General features: G+C 40.6%; 1 protein-coding gene across 1 annotated transcript; it reads right to left on the bottom strand.

Annotated features, from left to right (window-relative positions):
• Window positions 1-1,297: 1,297 nt before the first annotated feature.
• ALKAL2 (ALK and LTK ligand 2) lies at window positions 1,298-16,598 on the bottom strand. Its single transcript, XM_074581723.1, has 6 exons — window positions 16,256-16,598; window positions 15,096-15,421; window positions 12,565-12,618; window positions 12,371-12,451; window positions 9,999-10,065; window positions 1,298-2,478 (listed from the first exon to the last, which is right to left on the bottom strand). The coding sequence occupies exons 2-5, from the start codon at window positions 15,352-15,354 to the stop codon at window positions 10,001-10,003; spliced, it is 459 nt and encodes a 152-aa protein (XP_074437824.1). The 5' UTR covers window positions 15,355-15,421; window positions 16,256-16,598; the 3' UTR covers window positions 1,298-2,478; window positions 9,999-10,000.
• Between the last annotated feature and the right edge of the window lie 313 nt (window positions 16,599-16,911).

Consider the following 16,911-nt stretch of genomic DNA (forward strand, 5'->3'; position numbering starts at 1 on the left):
TGGCTTGTGCTTTCCCATTCATGGCTGAGTAGGAATTGAACCTATAGTTTCCTACATATTAAAGTTAAGATTTTAAAAGTCTTAAATCTTTATCTTTGAGCTGCCGGGGTAACAGAAAGGAGGTAAAAGGGTATGGTTGTTCACCTTGACTAGGCTTGGGAATCTTCCTCTAAAGTGATACTAAGTCAAAACTATTTGTGTTAAATTCAGTTTGGATTTTAAAAGTTTCAGCCTTGGGGTGTATTTTCAGCAAGTAATCTGTTGTCTGAGTAACTAACCAGCTCTACTGGGACGAAAAAGCGGATTGATTAATTTTATCCGTAGTTGGGTTTCTTTTGGAGGAGGTGAAGGAGAGCACCATGGTAATTTAAAAGAATTCGTACAATACAAGAATACAGGAATTGCCTTCAGGAGGGACAGTTGCATGGTACCGTTCTTTGGGTTAATACAAAAGTCGTGTATCGTATGGATGACTAAGCTCTTACAGGTTTAAAATACCACTCATGAAAAATGGTAATGTTGAATGAAAAAACACAGAACTGATGACTCCTTCCCCCTCTCCTGCCCCACGGCTTGTTTTAGTTTAGGTAGTAAGCTTATACGCAAGATTAAATTAAAAAAAATCTGCTGTGGTCTAGTTGTATCTTCTGTCAAATCTTCTGCTAAATCTAGAGAAGACTTCCATGGGATTGATTTATTTATATTTATTTATTAAGTCATTAAATAAATTACTATTTTCCTTTTACAAGGAAATTTTCTGTAAAGTTTTCACCTAACCAGATTTCAGGTGTCCTACTACAAAAAGAAATACGTATACTAATTCAGACTCCCATGTTAATTAAAATGCTGCAACGTGATTTCAGTCAGTGGAACCACAGAGAAGCAGAGAGTTGCACCCACGTTTACTATGGATGAGGAGTTAAGTGAATCCTGTAGCAGCAGATTCTTTTACCAGTTTTTCAGTACGCGTGCATTACGTCCATTGAGAAATGAAACTTTAGCATTTAGTCATCACTGAAGGCAAATGCAAAATACGTCCTTCTCCCTTATTAAATACAGCCATGTTCTAGGATGGGATTTCGTACCTTTGCCATTTTTTTCTTCTAAAGAGCTAGATACTGAAGGCTCTTAAGTGTGAATTTCAAGAATCCGATCTTCTAGCTATTTCTCAGGGTGGGGAGGGCTGTGTTTGGTCTTGTTTTTACGTTTTGTGGTTTGAATTGAGGATAAAATGGAAGCTAAATGCCAGTACCTGAGCTTCATCTACAGATCACACACAAAAGTTTTCTTCCTGTTTGAGCCATTTTATTATGACAACTGAATTTAATATCTGATTTAAGGAAGAAAGGGAAATGTGTATCAAGGTTTCTTGTGTAATTGTTCACTGACTCCTTAAAAATGTTATGATACTAAAATGATTAATTGGACACTTACTGACTATATTGCCTTGCAGTTTCATGAACAGACTGCAGATTTTTTTTTTTTTTTGGAAAAGAAAATAAAACCCAAACAAACAGAAACAACCGTTTGTCATAAAAAAGATGCAAATTTATAATGCTTTAGAGAATTGGAGCAGCCTTGTGGTCGGGGCAGTTTGTAGGATTGGAACACACAGATCTGTCCGTCCTCACAAATCCATAGAGCGTCCAAATTCCTGGATTTTTCTCAGGTGGGTGTAGCTTGCTTACTCCAGTGAACTCTTATTTTGGAAAGAGGTTTGAGTGTGCATAAATGATAGTAGCTACCGGGAGATATCTTGTTTATCTGGATTCAGTGAACAGAAAGCAAACTGAGAACAACTTAATACCAAACACTTTATTACTTACGCTTGTTATTTACAGTATTTACATATTGCACGTTCGCTGGAATGTTTTATACATTTATTATATAAAGTAAATTAATGGCAGCTTGTGTTTGTGTACAAAATCCATGCTCCACTGTCCCAAAAAATATGTCTACTTGGAATTACGTTCCTGTTTGTCATGCAATTTGTACTCCTAGGGTACAATGTGACCCTAATGCAAGTCTGTTTTAACCAAACTTTTAAAAAATTGCATAAGCGTGAAGGATATCAAGTGACCACAACTACTGTGGAGCAGATCTTTAGTAGTTCTAGATATACAAACAAACATTCCTTAAAACTGTAGAATTAAGCAATAGAACATCAATTCTCTTGGTGAAATATTTGTGTTTACATAATTTTTGGCAGCATTACACATCAGTTGTAAAGTGTGTTTTTTAAGTACGGAGCATTAAGTACTACTGGCAGTTATGCTACTGTAAAGAATGTCAATCTGCAAACTGTTGACAACATACAAAACGCATGTTAAAAGAATTATGGGAAGTAATCTGTTAATCTGCAAAAATAAATCTCTTGTTCACAATGGAATATGTTATAAAGGTACTAAGTTCTATTTCCCTGTTGGTTTCCAAGGCACTTCTCTTGGTTCTTGGTGTTTCTTTTCATGGTAATAACATCTGGTGGATTAAAAGAAAGAAGAAAATTGCCTTTCATCATTTTTATACTCACGTACACGTGTTCAAGAATGTATTTGTCATATTGAAAATAGTAAATAAAACTGGAGAATTCAGTAGTAACTTTGGAAAGATCTAATAGTGCATTTCCGAGTTAGCTCAGTTTAGTTCATGTTCATATCAGCCTGACTGCTAAATTACTGTTTCGTTTGTTAATCAAGGCTGAAATTTTGGAAAGTGTCCCTTTTTGTGCTGGTTCCTGTTAGGTAGAGAAATTTGGAAAATACAGTTCTACCTATTCAAAATGTGCTCACAGTTACACTTAGCCTGTTCCCTTGGGTGCAGCTGTGAAGTCAAAAAGTGAGTGAACCTCAAGGACAGTATTAACAGATTGTATCAACACCTTCCTGACACCAAGACATGAAGACAGAATTTCACAATGTCCAGTAACATAAATCTATCAAGGTAGGGTTCAAAGGATCTAGGAAGGATTTGATGTTTCATTGGGCACATTTGTGAAGAAATTTGAACTCGTATAAACAAGAAACAAATAGAAGTAACTTTCTGAGATTCGGTCATATAAATATAGCCCCGGGGATGTGCAAACGCTGAGGCAACACAAACTGACTAGGAACTGCAGTGGTTCGACTTGCTACCCGTTCTAGTAACTCTTCCCAGAATAGTTTCTTGGAATGAAATCAAAACCATTTCTATGACACTGGTGTCAAAAACACTGATACAAAACTGTAAGTTTCCACATTGCTTATGTAAGTATATTGCCTGCACTCTAGATACGTTAATTCAAAGGTTGAACAGTGAAGGTTTCCACAACCCTTTAAGCCTTCTGGGAAAATGTAATGTAACCACCTCTGTGCATACGTATCTAGAAATCCATCCTCTCTCCAGCAACTTCTGAGCTCGTTTTCTGCAACCACATTTTCTAGACAGGTCACCTGTCTAGCATTGAATGCTGCAAGTCTGTCTGCCCAGTTTCATATGTTTCTAAGACAACCTGTTAATGCCCTTATTTTGAAGTAAAAAATGCACTATGTCTTATTAGTCAATAGGAACTGCACGGGTGAAAAACACTGCTTTTACACGAACAGATGCATAAGAAGCTTGTGTTTCTCAGACACCAAAAGTCCATGTGGGAGATAAAAAACAGTAGTTCTCTGATACTAGATTTCTTCTGATGTCATTTTTCACAGTTAAAACTTTTCGTATTGTCTGTCTGAACAAATTTAACTGTCTTCCCTACGAGCAATGGGAATGCTCTGATATTTTGAGGTTCTCTGCATTTTCTACTGCTTAAGTATAATTTGTAATGGGATCATTTGAATGCAAAGTCAGTCAGACTCGACATAATCCATTGGAAATCAAGCTATCGGTGCATACAGAAATACTTGTTAGTAGTATTTAAACGTATTTAGTTTTGCTATTTTTTTAAAGCTATTAGGAAATGTAATAATGTTACAGAAAAGCTTAATGTAATTTAGGTTTTTTCTGGCTTTGCAGATAGGACAAATACTGTTTTAATTTTTTTTTTTAAATAGCCTTCCTTAGAGGGGAAACTGATGTAAATTTTCCTTATCTTGCATTTTCATCTAGCTTATTTTCTGTATGTGTGCCCATACTGTACCCTATTTAAGCTGTGATGTTTAAAAACATATTAACGTGCCTTTGGTTTGATCAGTGTGTGGTACAACTAACAAGTTAAACACTGAGAATTTAATAGTTTTTTCATTACTAATACTAATGGGAACATGCAGCTCACTGAGGGTGAAAAACTGGAAGTGGATAGGATGCTCATTTGTCTTTTGTATGGTTATCTGATCAAAAGCTGTGGGTCTTACATTCCCAGTGCTCAGCTAAACTGTGTTTTCAGAAACCTTTGACCAGTGCTAAAAATCTCAGGCCTTTTCAATCTGTTGTACTTTGTTTATTTCACATAGTCTACATCGTATGCATCAGTCCAGGAAAATTAGACTAGAATTTAGCTGAGGATGGCAGGTAGTCTTAGTGGAGATACTGAATACTATTTGACTACAGTTTGTTGAGAACATAGGTAGCTGTACAACTTCTTTCTCCACTTTCATTCGATTCTTAGTTCTCCTTTGCTAATGCAAAGGAAAAAAAAAAAAAGACTAAAACAGAAGAGAAATCCAATCAGCAATACCTGAACTGAACTCGTGTGAACACCCAGGTGGAAGTCTGCTCTAATGTGAGTATCAGATCACAGAGACGCATGCATTGAAGATGATCAAGTTCTTAATGTTACACCTGGTGTTGGCCACAGAGACCCCACAGTAAGGCAAACTCTGAACTGCCTCTTAATAGAATTGGACTATGCCACAGTAGTAACCATGTACATTGGCTGCCTATTTAATTCAAAGTTCTGATAAATGTCTTAAATTAGTTACCTTGGGAACTACTTCCTATCACCAAGTAGAGGTGATTGAAAGTTGTATATGATGGATCAAGCTATACTTTCTAGGAAAAAAAGGGTCTGCCTTCACTGAATAATATGCAAAACCCACATCTTAATTCCACCTTCACTATGAAATTAAAGTGTGTGACGTTTCTTGAGTGCACTCAGTCTGAATAAGAAACTGTGCAAGTAAGAAAGCAATTAAGGGCTGTTGTTTCCATTGTTGCAAAACTTAAAAGCCCAATCATTATTCTGGTTTAAGAATAGTTTTAAATAGTGGATATATAATATGGTGTACAGGAATGGGGTATTTAGTGTGGTATTTCAGTTTTCTCTTCATGTATTTAAAGTTTCCAAGTTCATCTTGTATTTTCAGCTTTTTTAACATATATGACTAGTATGGTCAATACATCTTGAGGAGTTTACACAGATTTTTCTGACTTCCTAAGGAAATTCCAGTTATCAGTGTGCTTTAGCTTATTAGGAATTTTATAAAGAAACTTTGACCTTCTTAGGTATGTATTTTTATTCTTGCCCTATCATGTGCTTCAAGCAAGAAATCCTGTTTCTGTTGCTTTTCCTTTACATATTGTTAATTATATCTGCTTCTCTAGGAAACAAGCTACTGGTAGATAATTTTTAATACACTTATAGAATATAAGCATTTTCTGTGCTTAGCCTCAGATTCCTACTACTTGCACTTGTCTCGTATTTATTAGTATTAAACTGTTTGTGTCCTTAGTTTTATTTTGTTCATTGGAAATAACTGTAGAAACTTAAAAATACATAAATACTTGTCAGTACAGTAATTAAGAGAATTCTTTAAAACAGAAGTCTGTAATCATGCAGTCCTTAGTCCTTGAACTACTCCTTGTGGTACAAGGAGGTTTGAAGCATACGTTACGAGATCAGTGTTGGTCTCTAGCAAACACTTAAAGAGCAGGTAATGGGAAAGGGAGGGAACCAGCAGTAGCACCTGCAGTTTTCAAACAAACGCAGTAAAATCTGTGTGACTGTAGCCAAAGTGATTGTAACAAACGCTGTCAAAGAGGCCGGATTTTCTTTTTCAGATTCATCACCGTCTGTCACAAGATCTGAATTGGGAACTTGAAGTAAAGACTTCAGGAATCTTGTTCCTGACATTCTTTACCTGCTACAGATACGGACAACGTAACGGTTGTTGGATGTATCTGCATGGAGTGGAGCAAAGCAAGCATGGAGTAGGGGGACTACTGGGAAACAGGGAGAGAAACGAGGCTGAAGGACAGGACAAAAAGAACATCAGAGACAGGACTCTAGCATAGCTGTGTTGAACACGAGGAGGAGAAGGTGCTACAGAATAAAACTAGTCAGAGATGGTACTGGTGGCAACCAGGGAACATGGCCTGGGTTGCTGACTGGAGAAAAAAAAAGGAGTACTGAGTGATGGGGTAATATAAATATGCTGCTCTGGCCTCACTCCTGTGATCTCAACAAGTAAGAGGGCTATTACTGGGGCCCTGCGCTGCTTGTATCTGTGAGACAGGCAAAATGTGAGCATACACTAAAAAAAGAGAAGAGGGAGCCCAGTTACGTATGTGTAATAATGTGTACATATGAGAAAAAGTGAATGAAGTCTCTATAAACACATTGTATCACGCACACACCCCCCCCCCCCCCCGGTTAGGTATATTCTGTGATGGTCATAGATGCCTAATTCCTGGTTTTGAATCTTATTTTCTTGTTTGTTCTTAACACAGTTTCAATGTCTTGTGTGCTTTAAAGCTCTGATAGTCCAAAATGCATTTTAAGTACAAATAAAAACAAAATCTATCCCTTTTTTTTTTTCCTTCTCCCCAAATTGATCTCTAAACATAGACGGATGCCCATGGATCTGAAAAATGCAACAAAACCATTAGTTTGCCCAAGTATCAAAGAGCAAAAATTCAGCTATAGCCCAGCCCACTCACAAGCCTCCAGTGAAAAAAAATCAGCTACCAACCAAAACAGAAAATATGATTTGTTGGGGAAAATAAAAGTATATGTGTCAATAATTAAGAATGTGTTATTTTACTAGTTTATAATATGAGTGTAAAAAGATTTTTTTAAAATGTATTTTTCATTACAGTTAATATAAATGGTCAAATTCTGCTTGTGAATTTAGACCTTTGCAGAGTAGTATCACGTAAGAAATTTTTGTTATCCGATATTCAGGAGTTAGTCTGAGCTTCAGAATGGATACTAATAGCCTTATGGCAGAAACCAGGAATGTTTACCTATTGCCTAAATAAACTCTTGGTACACTAGAGAGCCATCTGAAGTAAGAAATGGCTTTGAATTCTTGTTTTGCTATGTATAAGTGGTACTATGTTCAAAACTTTACAACTTCTTGAAAACACCTTGTACCAATGATAACTATACACTGTGGAGAAAAAGGATGATTTGATAAGTGGAAAAATACAAAAAGAACCCATTTTTCTCCAGCGCAGTTCATAAAATGATGAAAACAAATAAAGCCTGTTCTATGAAAGGGGATGTCTTACCCACCCAAATTAAGCTGATGCAGTGGGGAAGCTTTGAGGAGGAAGGATGCTTTATGGAGACACCTGTGGATCTCAAGGCATATATGGTAGAGAATAGTCTGCTGTTCTATTAGTGGAGGCTGTTTAAGAGTGCTGATAATGATTTGTATCTGTGTGGAAAATAATGGAAGTTGAGGCTTGTTACTCACGTTGAAGCATGCCTCCCAGTTGAGCAAAGGAGTTGTTTGGCAAAATGAGATGGACTTTTTTAAAATAGACTCCCAGCTTGAGATGTGAACTACATAAGTTACTGTTCCTTCATATGATGAGTTTGTGTTTATGTGACTGGGTGTAAAGATACAGAAAAAACTTTCTAAGGAAAGGGAGAAAAGAATTCTGTACTATGATGCATCTGCTTATTAGTATTGGTAATAACATTATTCATCTATGAATATCATCTAATAGCTAATTTGTTCCTTGCTTTCTGGATTTTGTAATTGGCAGGTTGAATCCTTGGCATTTCTCCTAGTTAGATCAAAAGATTTACCTATTTACTAACTTTTATTTACCCTAATACTATATGCAGTTGTTTCCATGATTCCCATGGCTGCATGTTTCAAATTAAGACAGCAAGAAATGTAATAGTTATTGGGCATTAGAAACATTCTGTTTTGAAGCTGGGCTAGTTTAGGTTTATTTTAGGAAGTCAGATGGAAAATACTTAAGAAATGTTGAGGAATTTAGCATAAAGTCAGGCTGCTGAATTATATCTAATGATTTAATATATTATTTCTGCCCTTGCTATTAGAAAAGTCTTTTCTAATGTCTAGCTGGAATCCTCTCTTCTTGCAAAGTTAAACAAATTATGTCTTATTTATCTACACTGGATAGAGAGAATGGCTTGTAGCCACTTTTTTTGGCTAGCATTGAATAGCTCTAACATGGTTTTGTGCAGTTGTCTTTTCTTTAGATTAAATAATCCCAATTCCTTTCAGCTGTTCTCATAAAATGAGTTTTCTAGGTCTCTGGTCATCCATGTTGCTCTTCTTTGGACTCTTAAAAGAAGCACCGATATATCTTCGTGGTGTCCTTAATTAAATACAGTATTCCAGCAACAGTGATTATTTCAGGTGCTTTATAAACAATGTTTCTATTTATAAATTCCAGTATGGTTTTTGTCTATTTTCAAGTGTGACATGGTTGACATGCTCAGTTTCTGATCCACTACAGCCCCTATGTTTTCTACAGAACTATCTGACTAGTTATTCACAACTTGCCATGTGTTTCTGCAGTTGATTAGTCCTGCATGACTTGATAATTCTGCTCTTGCCTTAAAAATTTTTCCTATTTTTAGACTATTCAGCTGATTTTCCAAGATTGTTTTCAGTTTCAAGATTGTACTCTATCATGATTGCTTCTCCTACAGTCATCCATAAATATACTGTCCTCTAACACTCAAGTTATTAATGAAAATATTGAACAATACCATACCCAAAATGAAGCAGTGTGACTCTGATCAATACATTTTTCCAGTTTGATAGTGAAGAACTAATAACTTACTTGCTTGTTTTTTCCAGCCATTTTTACATTCATCTTGATCACATTTCCCTACCTTACTTGTGAGAACGCCATGCAAAATAGTGTCAATGCTTTCAAAAAATAAACTAAGATGCTTAATATTTATTGCTTTTTCTCACTGATTCTCTCCACAAGATGTGTATTTTATCACCGAGTTAAAATGTCTTGGTTTGACAGCATTTCTGACTAACAAATCCATATGGGTTATTATTTATCCCTTTGTCAGAGGTCACATTATTTGTCTCAGGTAAAGGCTGAGGACAGAATGTAAATTAGTCCTTTTGTATTCTCACGTTGTCAGTTTTCTAGAAATACAGATAGTTTGGAAGTACTTTTTTGGTTGGTTGGTTTGGTTTTTTGGTTTTATTTTGGTGCATGGTGAAATTCCCAAAGTATTTGTGGGAATTAGAGGTACATCTAGGCAAAAAGGGAGGGAATAAACCCATAGACATGAGAGGTGAACACAATGAAAATCCCAGGAAATCCCAGTAGTTTAAAGTTAGTTTATCAATGCTACTAATAATACGTTTTAATGGAATTGCTATAAAAGCACCTGCAACCTATCTGCATTTATAAAGCTTTCATGTGTGTAGCTATGTATATATTAACTCATACTAAAACGTACACCATAGATCCACAGCTGCACACATCAAAGGGCTGCTGCTGCCAATACAGGCGATTGTGTTCTGAGTCAACTCTTGAAAAATAAGCTACAGCTGTTGTCGGTTTTTTTCTACAACAAATTCACTATCTGCTAACTGTCTGCTTCTATGAATAATTCACAGCTGATGCAGATGGACTTTTATATAACGACTTCCAGTAGGGGGTACCCTTTATTTATCACCAATATTTGCCAGATTAAGCCAGTTACTTCAAGGGGAATAAGTACTCTGAAAGGGGAATACCTTAGTGAAAGGACAACTGCTACTACCCTCCCATGAATTTTCATGTACAAAACACAAAATCCACTGCTTTGCTATGCAGTAGAATGTCATTACTGCTATGAAAAAGCTTACCTTTATCCTTCCATGCACATTGGGCTTACTGCCAACCGAGTAAGAAGCCTGGCACATCTTTTATAGTCTGTCATGAAAAAAGAGCACAGATTACTAAAGCAACCACTTCTGCTTTTAAAAATCAAAATTGGTAACAGTGTGCAAATTATTGTCGTAATGAAGTTCAGTGAACGCCTTAGTTAGCAACAGAAATCAGCTCCTTAGACTTAGAAATGGAGCGTGTAAAAATTCTGTAACTGAGAGTCTCGCCTAATGGCATGTGTAACTCTATGCAACTGATTTCTGCATATGCGCTATCTAAACAAATGGCATGAATGTGCTGGGAGTGTATGTATGTGTGAAAGTGTGTACATCTGTGTCTGTGCTTAAACATGGGATCTAAACATGTGGCTGTAGTATTTCCATACTAGAGGAAGAATAAGTAGCGCTCATCCATCTTTGAAATGCAGCCCTCAGTGAGCAAGTCTATCAACTTCAGTAATGCAACTCCAATAAATTTTCTTCCTGGAAAAACTGTGAAATTAGACAAGTAACATCTCCTAGTCATAGGAATGTTAAGTCCAGCCTGAGTAGGTGACCACATCATACAAATTACTTCATAACTGTATCAAGTTTCATCTTAAAACTAGTAAAGTTGTTTTTTCTACAGTGGTCCTATTGTTAGTAGTTCTTATTTTAGGTACCTTCTGCATTCATAATAAGGGTCAGAACCAATGCAAAACTACAAAATTAATCAAGATTTTAACATGGCAAACTGAAAGCGAATTTTGTGCAAGTTGGTTATGAACAGAGAGCAGAGCAAAATACTTTTTAGGTGCCAATGGTTTACAAAGTACTAGAAGGTATGCCAACTAAATGCTTTTGCACTGACTACCCCCATGTTGCAGCATCACAGATTCTTTTAATTTCTTCGTTGTTTGGCCTTTGAATTTCTACATAGAATGAACATTATTACCTGAAATCAGGGCATGAATTCTTCATACTAGGCATGAAGAAATGAAGCGGGTTGTTTACCTCATTTTCCTAGAAGAAAGTTACTTTAAGGAGATGCTAGTCAGTCCAGTCCAGTGACTGATGTTGCTTTTCGTTAGGTGTTATTTCATTAATGAGAAACTACATCTAATGTTTCCTAGAGATGCAATGTTACAATCCCTAACTCACAGCATAGATATGTTATAATTGCCATTCATACTAATTATCCTCCATTATCCAGACATTATGTTGGTGGGTATGTCACCTGTCAGGAGGAAAAGGCTAATGCAGACTGTAACACCAACTAGTTTTTAGCTTCACAGCTTGGAGTAGTCATTAGTGCTGAGTCAAATGATGGTGGTGGTGTGATCCTTATGAAAAAGGTAATTTGCTTGTTCAAAACAGACTAGTTACAAACAGCTTCCATCTCCGTCCACGTAAACGGAATGTGATCTGGTTAGCCATTATCTATAAATCCTTGTCTTTTGAAGGTATTCCTAATCTGAAGCCTTACAAATAGGGAAAAAGTCTGCAATTCTTACCAAATATGCCTTTAAAATATATTGGGCTGAAATATTTATTAATACTTGAAACTTGGAATCTGTAACTCTTGTTTCTATTCCCAGCTCTGCTACCGCCCCAACTGGTTGACCTCAGACAAGTAAAATAAAGTGTGCTTCCATTCTGAAACGGCTGAACTAAAATAGCATCTGCTTACTCAACAGGTCCACCTCAGTATGAATCTGGAGCGCATCTACTGACTGATAAGTGTCAATGTTTGATTTTATTTTTTCTTATTCTCTGTGCCACTAAGACTGATGAGGTATCATAAGCTGAATTTTCTTACTTGTGTCCATTGGCATTTTTTTTTTTCACTAAGCCTTAGGAAGTTACACTTCAGTAATTCACTGAAGACAAGGGCTACAAAGATTCACTGTCAACACCACTGGTAGACTGGTAGCTGAACAGTCAAAATAAGTTCTACATAAATAATCAATGAAAAGGAAACAGCCCCACCTGGATTTCTGATCCTACCTTGGATTTGCAGCACTAGAAATGAAACATGAGAGGTTCGTGAAAGGAGTCATGTGTCCCTATGAAAAGCAAACACCTTTGGTTTGGAACCAAAGAGGCATATACATCAGTACCTAAGGAAGCAGCGTTTACAGCCGTTCTACACAGGCTATTTGCAGTGAAAAGGTTGTGTTTTCATTTTCCTCGCTGTAATGCTGATGCTGATCTAGCAACGCTGTAAAACATACTTAGTACATTATAGAGCACTCCAAATTCTTCATTGCAAGGAACATATTCTAACATTGTACCACTACTGGTACCTCATAGAGCTACTAAATTTTAGAGTTTTCTGTAGTTTTATGCAAGTCTCTGGTTTTGGCACTTACATGCTGGGATGGTGCAGTCCCTTGTATTGTGATAAAGCCGATGAAAGTGTTTACTACATTTTGGGCTAAAGTAGAGTGGACCTGAAATATTAAAAAAAAAAAAAAGTTAAGAATCAGCGCAGCTCACAGGAAGAGCAGTGCAGCTTATGGTATGTATGTGAAATGATGGATACCAATACAAAATTAAAACATACCTGTTAAATGCTTTAAGAACTTGTCTTTCATCCTCAGATCTCTGGGAACTATTTCTGTTGGGCAGAAAAAAGAACAGTCATTCTGCGGCCCTGGAGCTATGCTTGTCAAACATAGTATGAGGAAAACTCTGTCCAGCAAACATCACCACTACGTCCTGACAGATGCACAGAGATCAAAAGTCCTTTGCATACAGTAGGCCAAATTGCAAGCATTTGTTTTACATAAGAAGCCACTGCAGAATGCACTGTGAAACACACTGTGGTGATGAAACAAGTAATGTCTCTTAGGTGTGCAGTCATTAACGATGATGACGATTAACTAAGAGTCAGATTTTAGCTCTCTATAAATTACATTATCAAGTTCACCTAGATTTAAATTCTTCCAGAAATTTTAGTTCATGGTTGCTCAGAAATGGCATATTCCGCTAACGGTAAAGACCCAAAGACATATTCAAGTTTGGGTTTGTGTCTTCTAATTCTCTTATGCAAATGTATCCACTCTTTTGTCACAGATATGTTTGTACAAGCACTGTCCTGCTGTAATCGTGAAACTGGATTGATCGCCTTACAGGAATCTTTCCCCCCCCACACCCCAGCAGTAAATAAAATTCACAGGAAATGATCCCAAGCAAATTGCTCTCTTCTGGCTCCCTGTGTTTGTGGTTTACCGCCTTGCGTTTTGTGTTCAGCAGATGGCAAAATGAAACTGGTTTACTGAAATCCATTTCAGCCCTAACCCTTGCTTGTGTCTTTCTGATTTACAGCTATCTTTGATTGCTTTCCGTTACGAACTCTATGCTGATAGCTTAGTGCTGATTGTGTATGATACACTACATGGTGCTTTATTTATTTGACCATAAATGCCTGAGCAGCCTTTTTCATTCCCCTGGCACCTCTTATCAGATATAAAGCAAAGAGCATTTCCATCCAGATCTGATTCACTTGCGAGGTTAGACACTTCTCGAAAGTCATTCTTCATTTACTTCTAACTTTAGTCAGTGTAAGTAAAATTGACCTTATCATATTTGACCTAATTATGTCATGAAGAGCATTAAAAACACACATGCTTCACTCAGAAATTTCCCGTGGGACAAGCTCACTGGGAAAGTGATGCCAAAACCGAGATGAAAGACTCTAAGCAGTAGTTCCTTTTCAGAGTTGCTGGGAATAACTCCATTATAATAACAGAATGAAAAATCCTGCTTAGGAGCCAATGACACCACAACCAACTAATCTGCTCTGAAGTAGGTTTCTTATTTACATAGATAACTGTTCAGCACAAATCAGACGTTTTGCACCAATATGCTGATGTAGGGTGGCCAACAACTGTGCCCATGTTCCACATGGAGATTTAGAGTTGTACAGATCAGGGTTCCCTGCTTAGTCTGCCCTCCTTAACTTTTCACCATTTATAAAACAAAATGTTCTCGCTATGCTGATCTTAAGTGGAACAAAATTGTCTTCCTTTGTATATTCATTAATCACCCAGATGGAGAAGTAACATTTTCATGACAACCACCAACAAACGCAAATCATGAGGATATTTGAATATGAATGAGAATGAAGAAAAGGTACAATGAAGCTTTATGAGATCAATAAAGGCAAAATAAATAGCATACTAGCAAAAGGAAAGGCAGTTTGGAAAAAGGTGAGTGTAGACATCTGCTGGAAAATATTCAGAAAGTCACTTTCAGTAGGAGGGGTAAAATGAGCAGTAGTAACGCCGTAGGGGGTTGGGAGTGACAGTGAACAGCAAATTAGACACAGCAGCAGGGGAAGCTAAATCAACTTTCAACTGGACGCACAGAAACTGAGCGGTATCTATCCATCACTGGGTGACTCAGTACAACTGCTTCCACGCTGCTCTGGGCAACCCTGCACCTCTGGCAAACCAACCTGGGCTTTCACTGGAGGTCAGAGAAGAGACATTAAAATAAGCAGAAGGAGGATGGCAGGGGTTGTCCCAAAGTAATCATAGCTTCTATAGTGACAGGGGAGTACTCTGTTTCAGGTCCCTGGTATTTCAGAGGTGCTACCTCTGGAGTACAAAAGGGATTAACTAAAGTTTAATGAAGCCGAGCTGCAGGAAAGACTTCTAGAGGTGAGATCTATACGGACATACTGAAGTCCTGCAGGGGAATTCTTGCTAGGGTCATTTCCAAGCAGCAGTTAAACCAAGCACATTTTAGAAAGTGGTAAACTTCCAGGCAAAAAAGCATTTTCATCCCTCATTTCTTTGATTTCAGCCTATTTCAGTCTTTTCCCTTATTAATAGGTTTTGTTCAAAGCCAACACAAAGGAAGTCAGACTTCCAGTTGAGCACATTATCCAGAGAGAAAGACTCTGAGATGTGAATGAAGTTTTTCTATTCCAAATTTGCCCTCCGTGTCAGTTTCTGATACCAAAGAGAATCTGCAGGTATTTTGAGTGGTGAATTCTTGATATAAAATTAGTAACCTGATGTGATGTTTGATTCACCAAGGCACCCTACAGAAAAGAAAAGATCTCCTAAGCCATGGACTGTGACTTACCAACTCTCTGCTCATCCTGGTATCCTCCGTAGTCAGCCACTTCCCTTCGATCTAAGTTATAGTCGTGCTTGGAGAAGTACTGCACCCCACTGTCCTTCTCCAGGTGGTATCTCTTCAGTTCCTGAATGATCTCCATGATCAGATTTAAGAGACTTTGCCTGTCCTTCAAATCAGCGGAGTCAGTTTTCTCTTTGCAATATCCTGCCGAGAGCATTAAGAGCACCAGCCCCAGCAGCCCAGGAGACCTCAGTCCACTCATTGCAGTCTGACCTGAAGGGCGCACGAGCAGATGGAAAGGAAGGATCCGCTGCTGTGGGAGTATTTCACTGGAAGAGAAAAACGGGGGTGGGTCGGAGGTGGGGAGACTCGCGGGGGTGAAATCGGGAGGAACATCACAGGAGGGATGCGCGGAGACCGCTTCGCAGCTTACACAACGCGGGGGGGGGAGCCCGGCCCGCTCCGGCAGCCCCGCCGCCGGGCTGCGGGGGGTGATCGCCGCCGGGGGAGCCCCGCTGCGCCCCGCTCAGCCGCCGCGCCCGTCCCCGGCGGAACCCCCTCGCCCCGCGCGCTGGCGGAGCAGACCCTCGCTCGCCACGGGCCAGCGGCGCGTACCGCCCCGCCTCGCCTCGCCCCGCCCCGGCCGCGGAGCGCGGCGGAGGAGCGGAGCGGGGGCCAGGGGCGACAACTTTCCCCGAAGTTTTTTTTTGCCGGAGGACCGCGGCGGCTGCGCACCGAGCGAGCTCCCCCCACACTCCTCCGCCGCGCTGCAGGGCTGCGGGCAGGAGCGGGGGTACGGGCGCTGTGCGGCTCGGGGGGCAGCCGTCCGGGGGCAGGGCACGGCAACGGCAGCCTGTCCCTTCTTCTCTGCCCTTCTTCCCTCCCAGCTGGGGAAAGGGGCGCGGGCGGCCAGGGCCACCTCCGCAGGGAGCGGCGGGGGACGCTGCCTCATCCCCGGAGCCGCTCGCCTTCGGACGGCTGAGTGCGCCCCTCCACGGGCTGCCGGGGGCGGCCGCCCCACGGACGGGGCTTCCCGTGGCGGCTCTCCCCCGTCAACTTTGGCGGGCTGTCACCGTCGTGGCCCCGACTGAGCGAGGGGTGGGGGCGCGGGGAGGGAGACGGGGGAGGAAGGAGGGTTGCCGGCCCTTGCCGGCCGCTTTTACCTGTCTCTCCGTCCCAGCAGCCGAGGTGTCTTCCCCCCCCGGGAGCCGCTCCCTGTCTCTCCCCGGACGGCAGCAGCCCGCGAGCGGTGGGGAGTCCAAGTTTTCCCGGCTGGCCCTCCCGCCCCCCTCCCGTCCCTGCGCTCCCGCCGTATCCACAAACTACTCCATCGCCGCCAGCCCCAGCGCAGCCGCTTATATAGGCTATAGGATGGACATGAGACGGCAGATAGTATCGACTTGGAAGTGGGTGGAAAACAATAAAAGTCCACTTGGCAACCTCGGGAGCGTCGCTGCTTGCACAAGCCCCCCCCTTCCCGCCCTCCCTCCCGCCCCGGTCGCCCCCCCCCTCCCGTCCCTCCCCCTCGCTCGGCTCTCCCGGGTAGGGCTCAGTCACTCCTTAGCCTCTCTGCGACGTAAGGAGACGGTCCCAAGTGTGTATGTGTGTGGAGTGGGAGGGGGCGGCGGCGGGAAGATGGGGGGGACGGGGGGGGGGACGGGGGGACGGGACGCGCCTCGCCCGAGCCTTTAATTAGAAACGCGCTGAGGAGCCTCTGAAATATTCATGGCCTTGGCGCGGCTCCCCGTCAGGCGGGTCCCCGGCCCCGCGGCCGCAGCCGCCGCGCTCCCCGCCGCCCCCCGCAGGGGGCCCGGCTGCC

This window comes from Larus michahellis, chromosome 3 (assembly GCF_964199755.1).
Source record: "Larus michahellis chromosome 3, bLarMic1.1, whole genome shotgun sequence".
NCBI lineage: Eukaryota > Metazoa > Chordata > Aves > Charadriiformes > Laridae > Larus > Larus michahellis.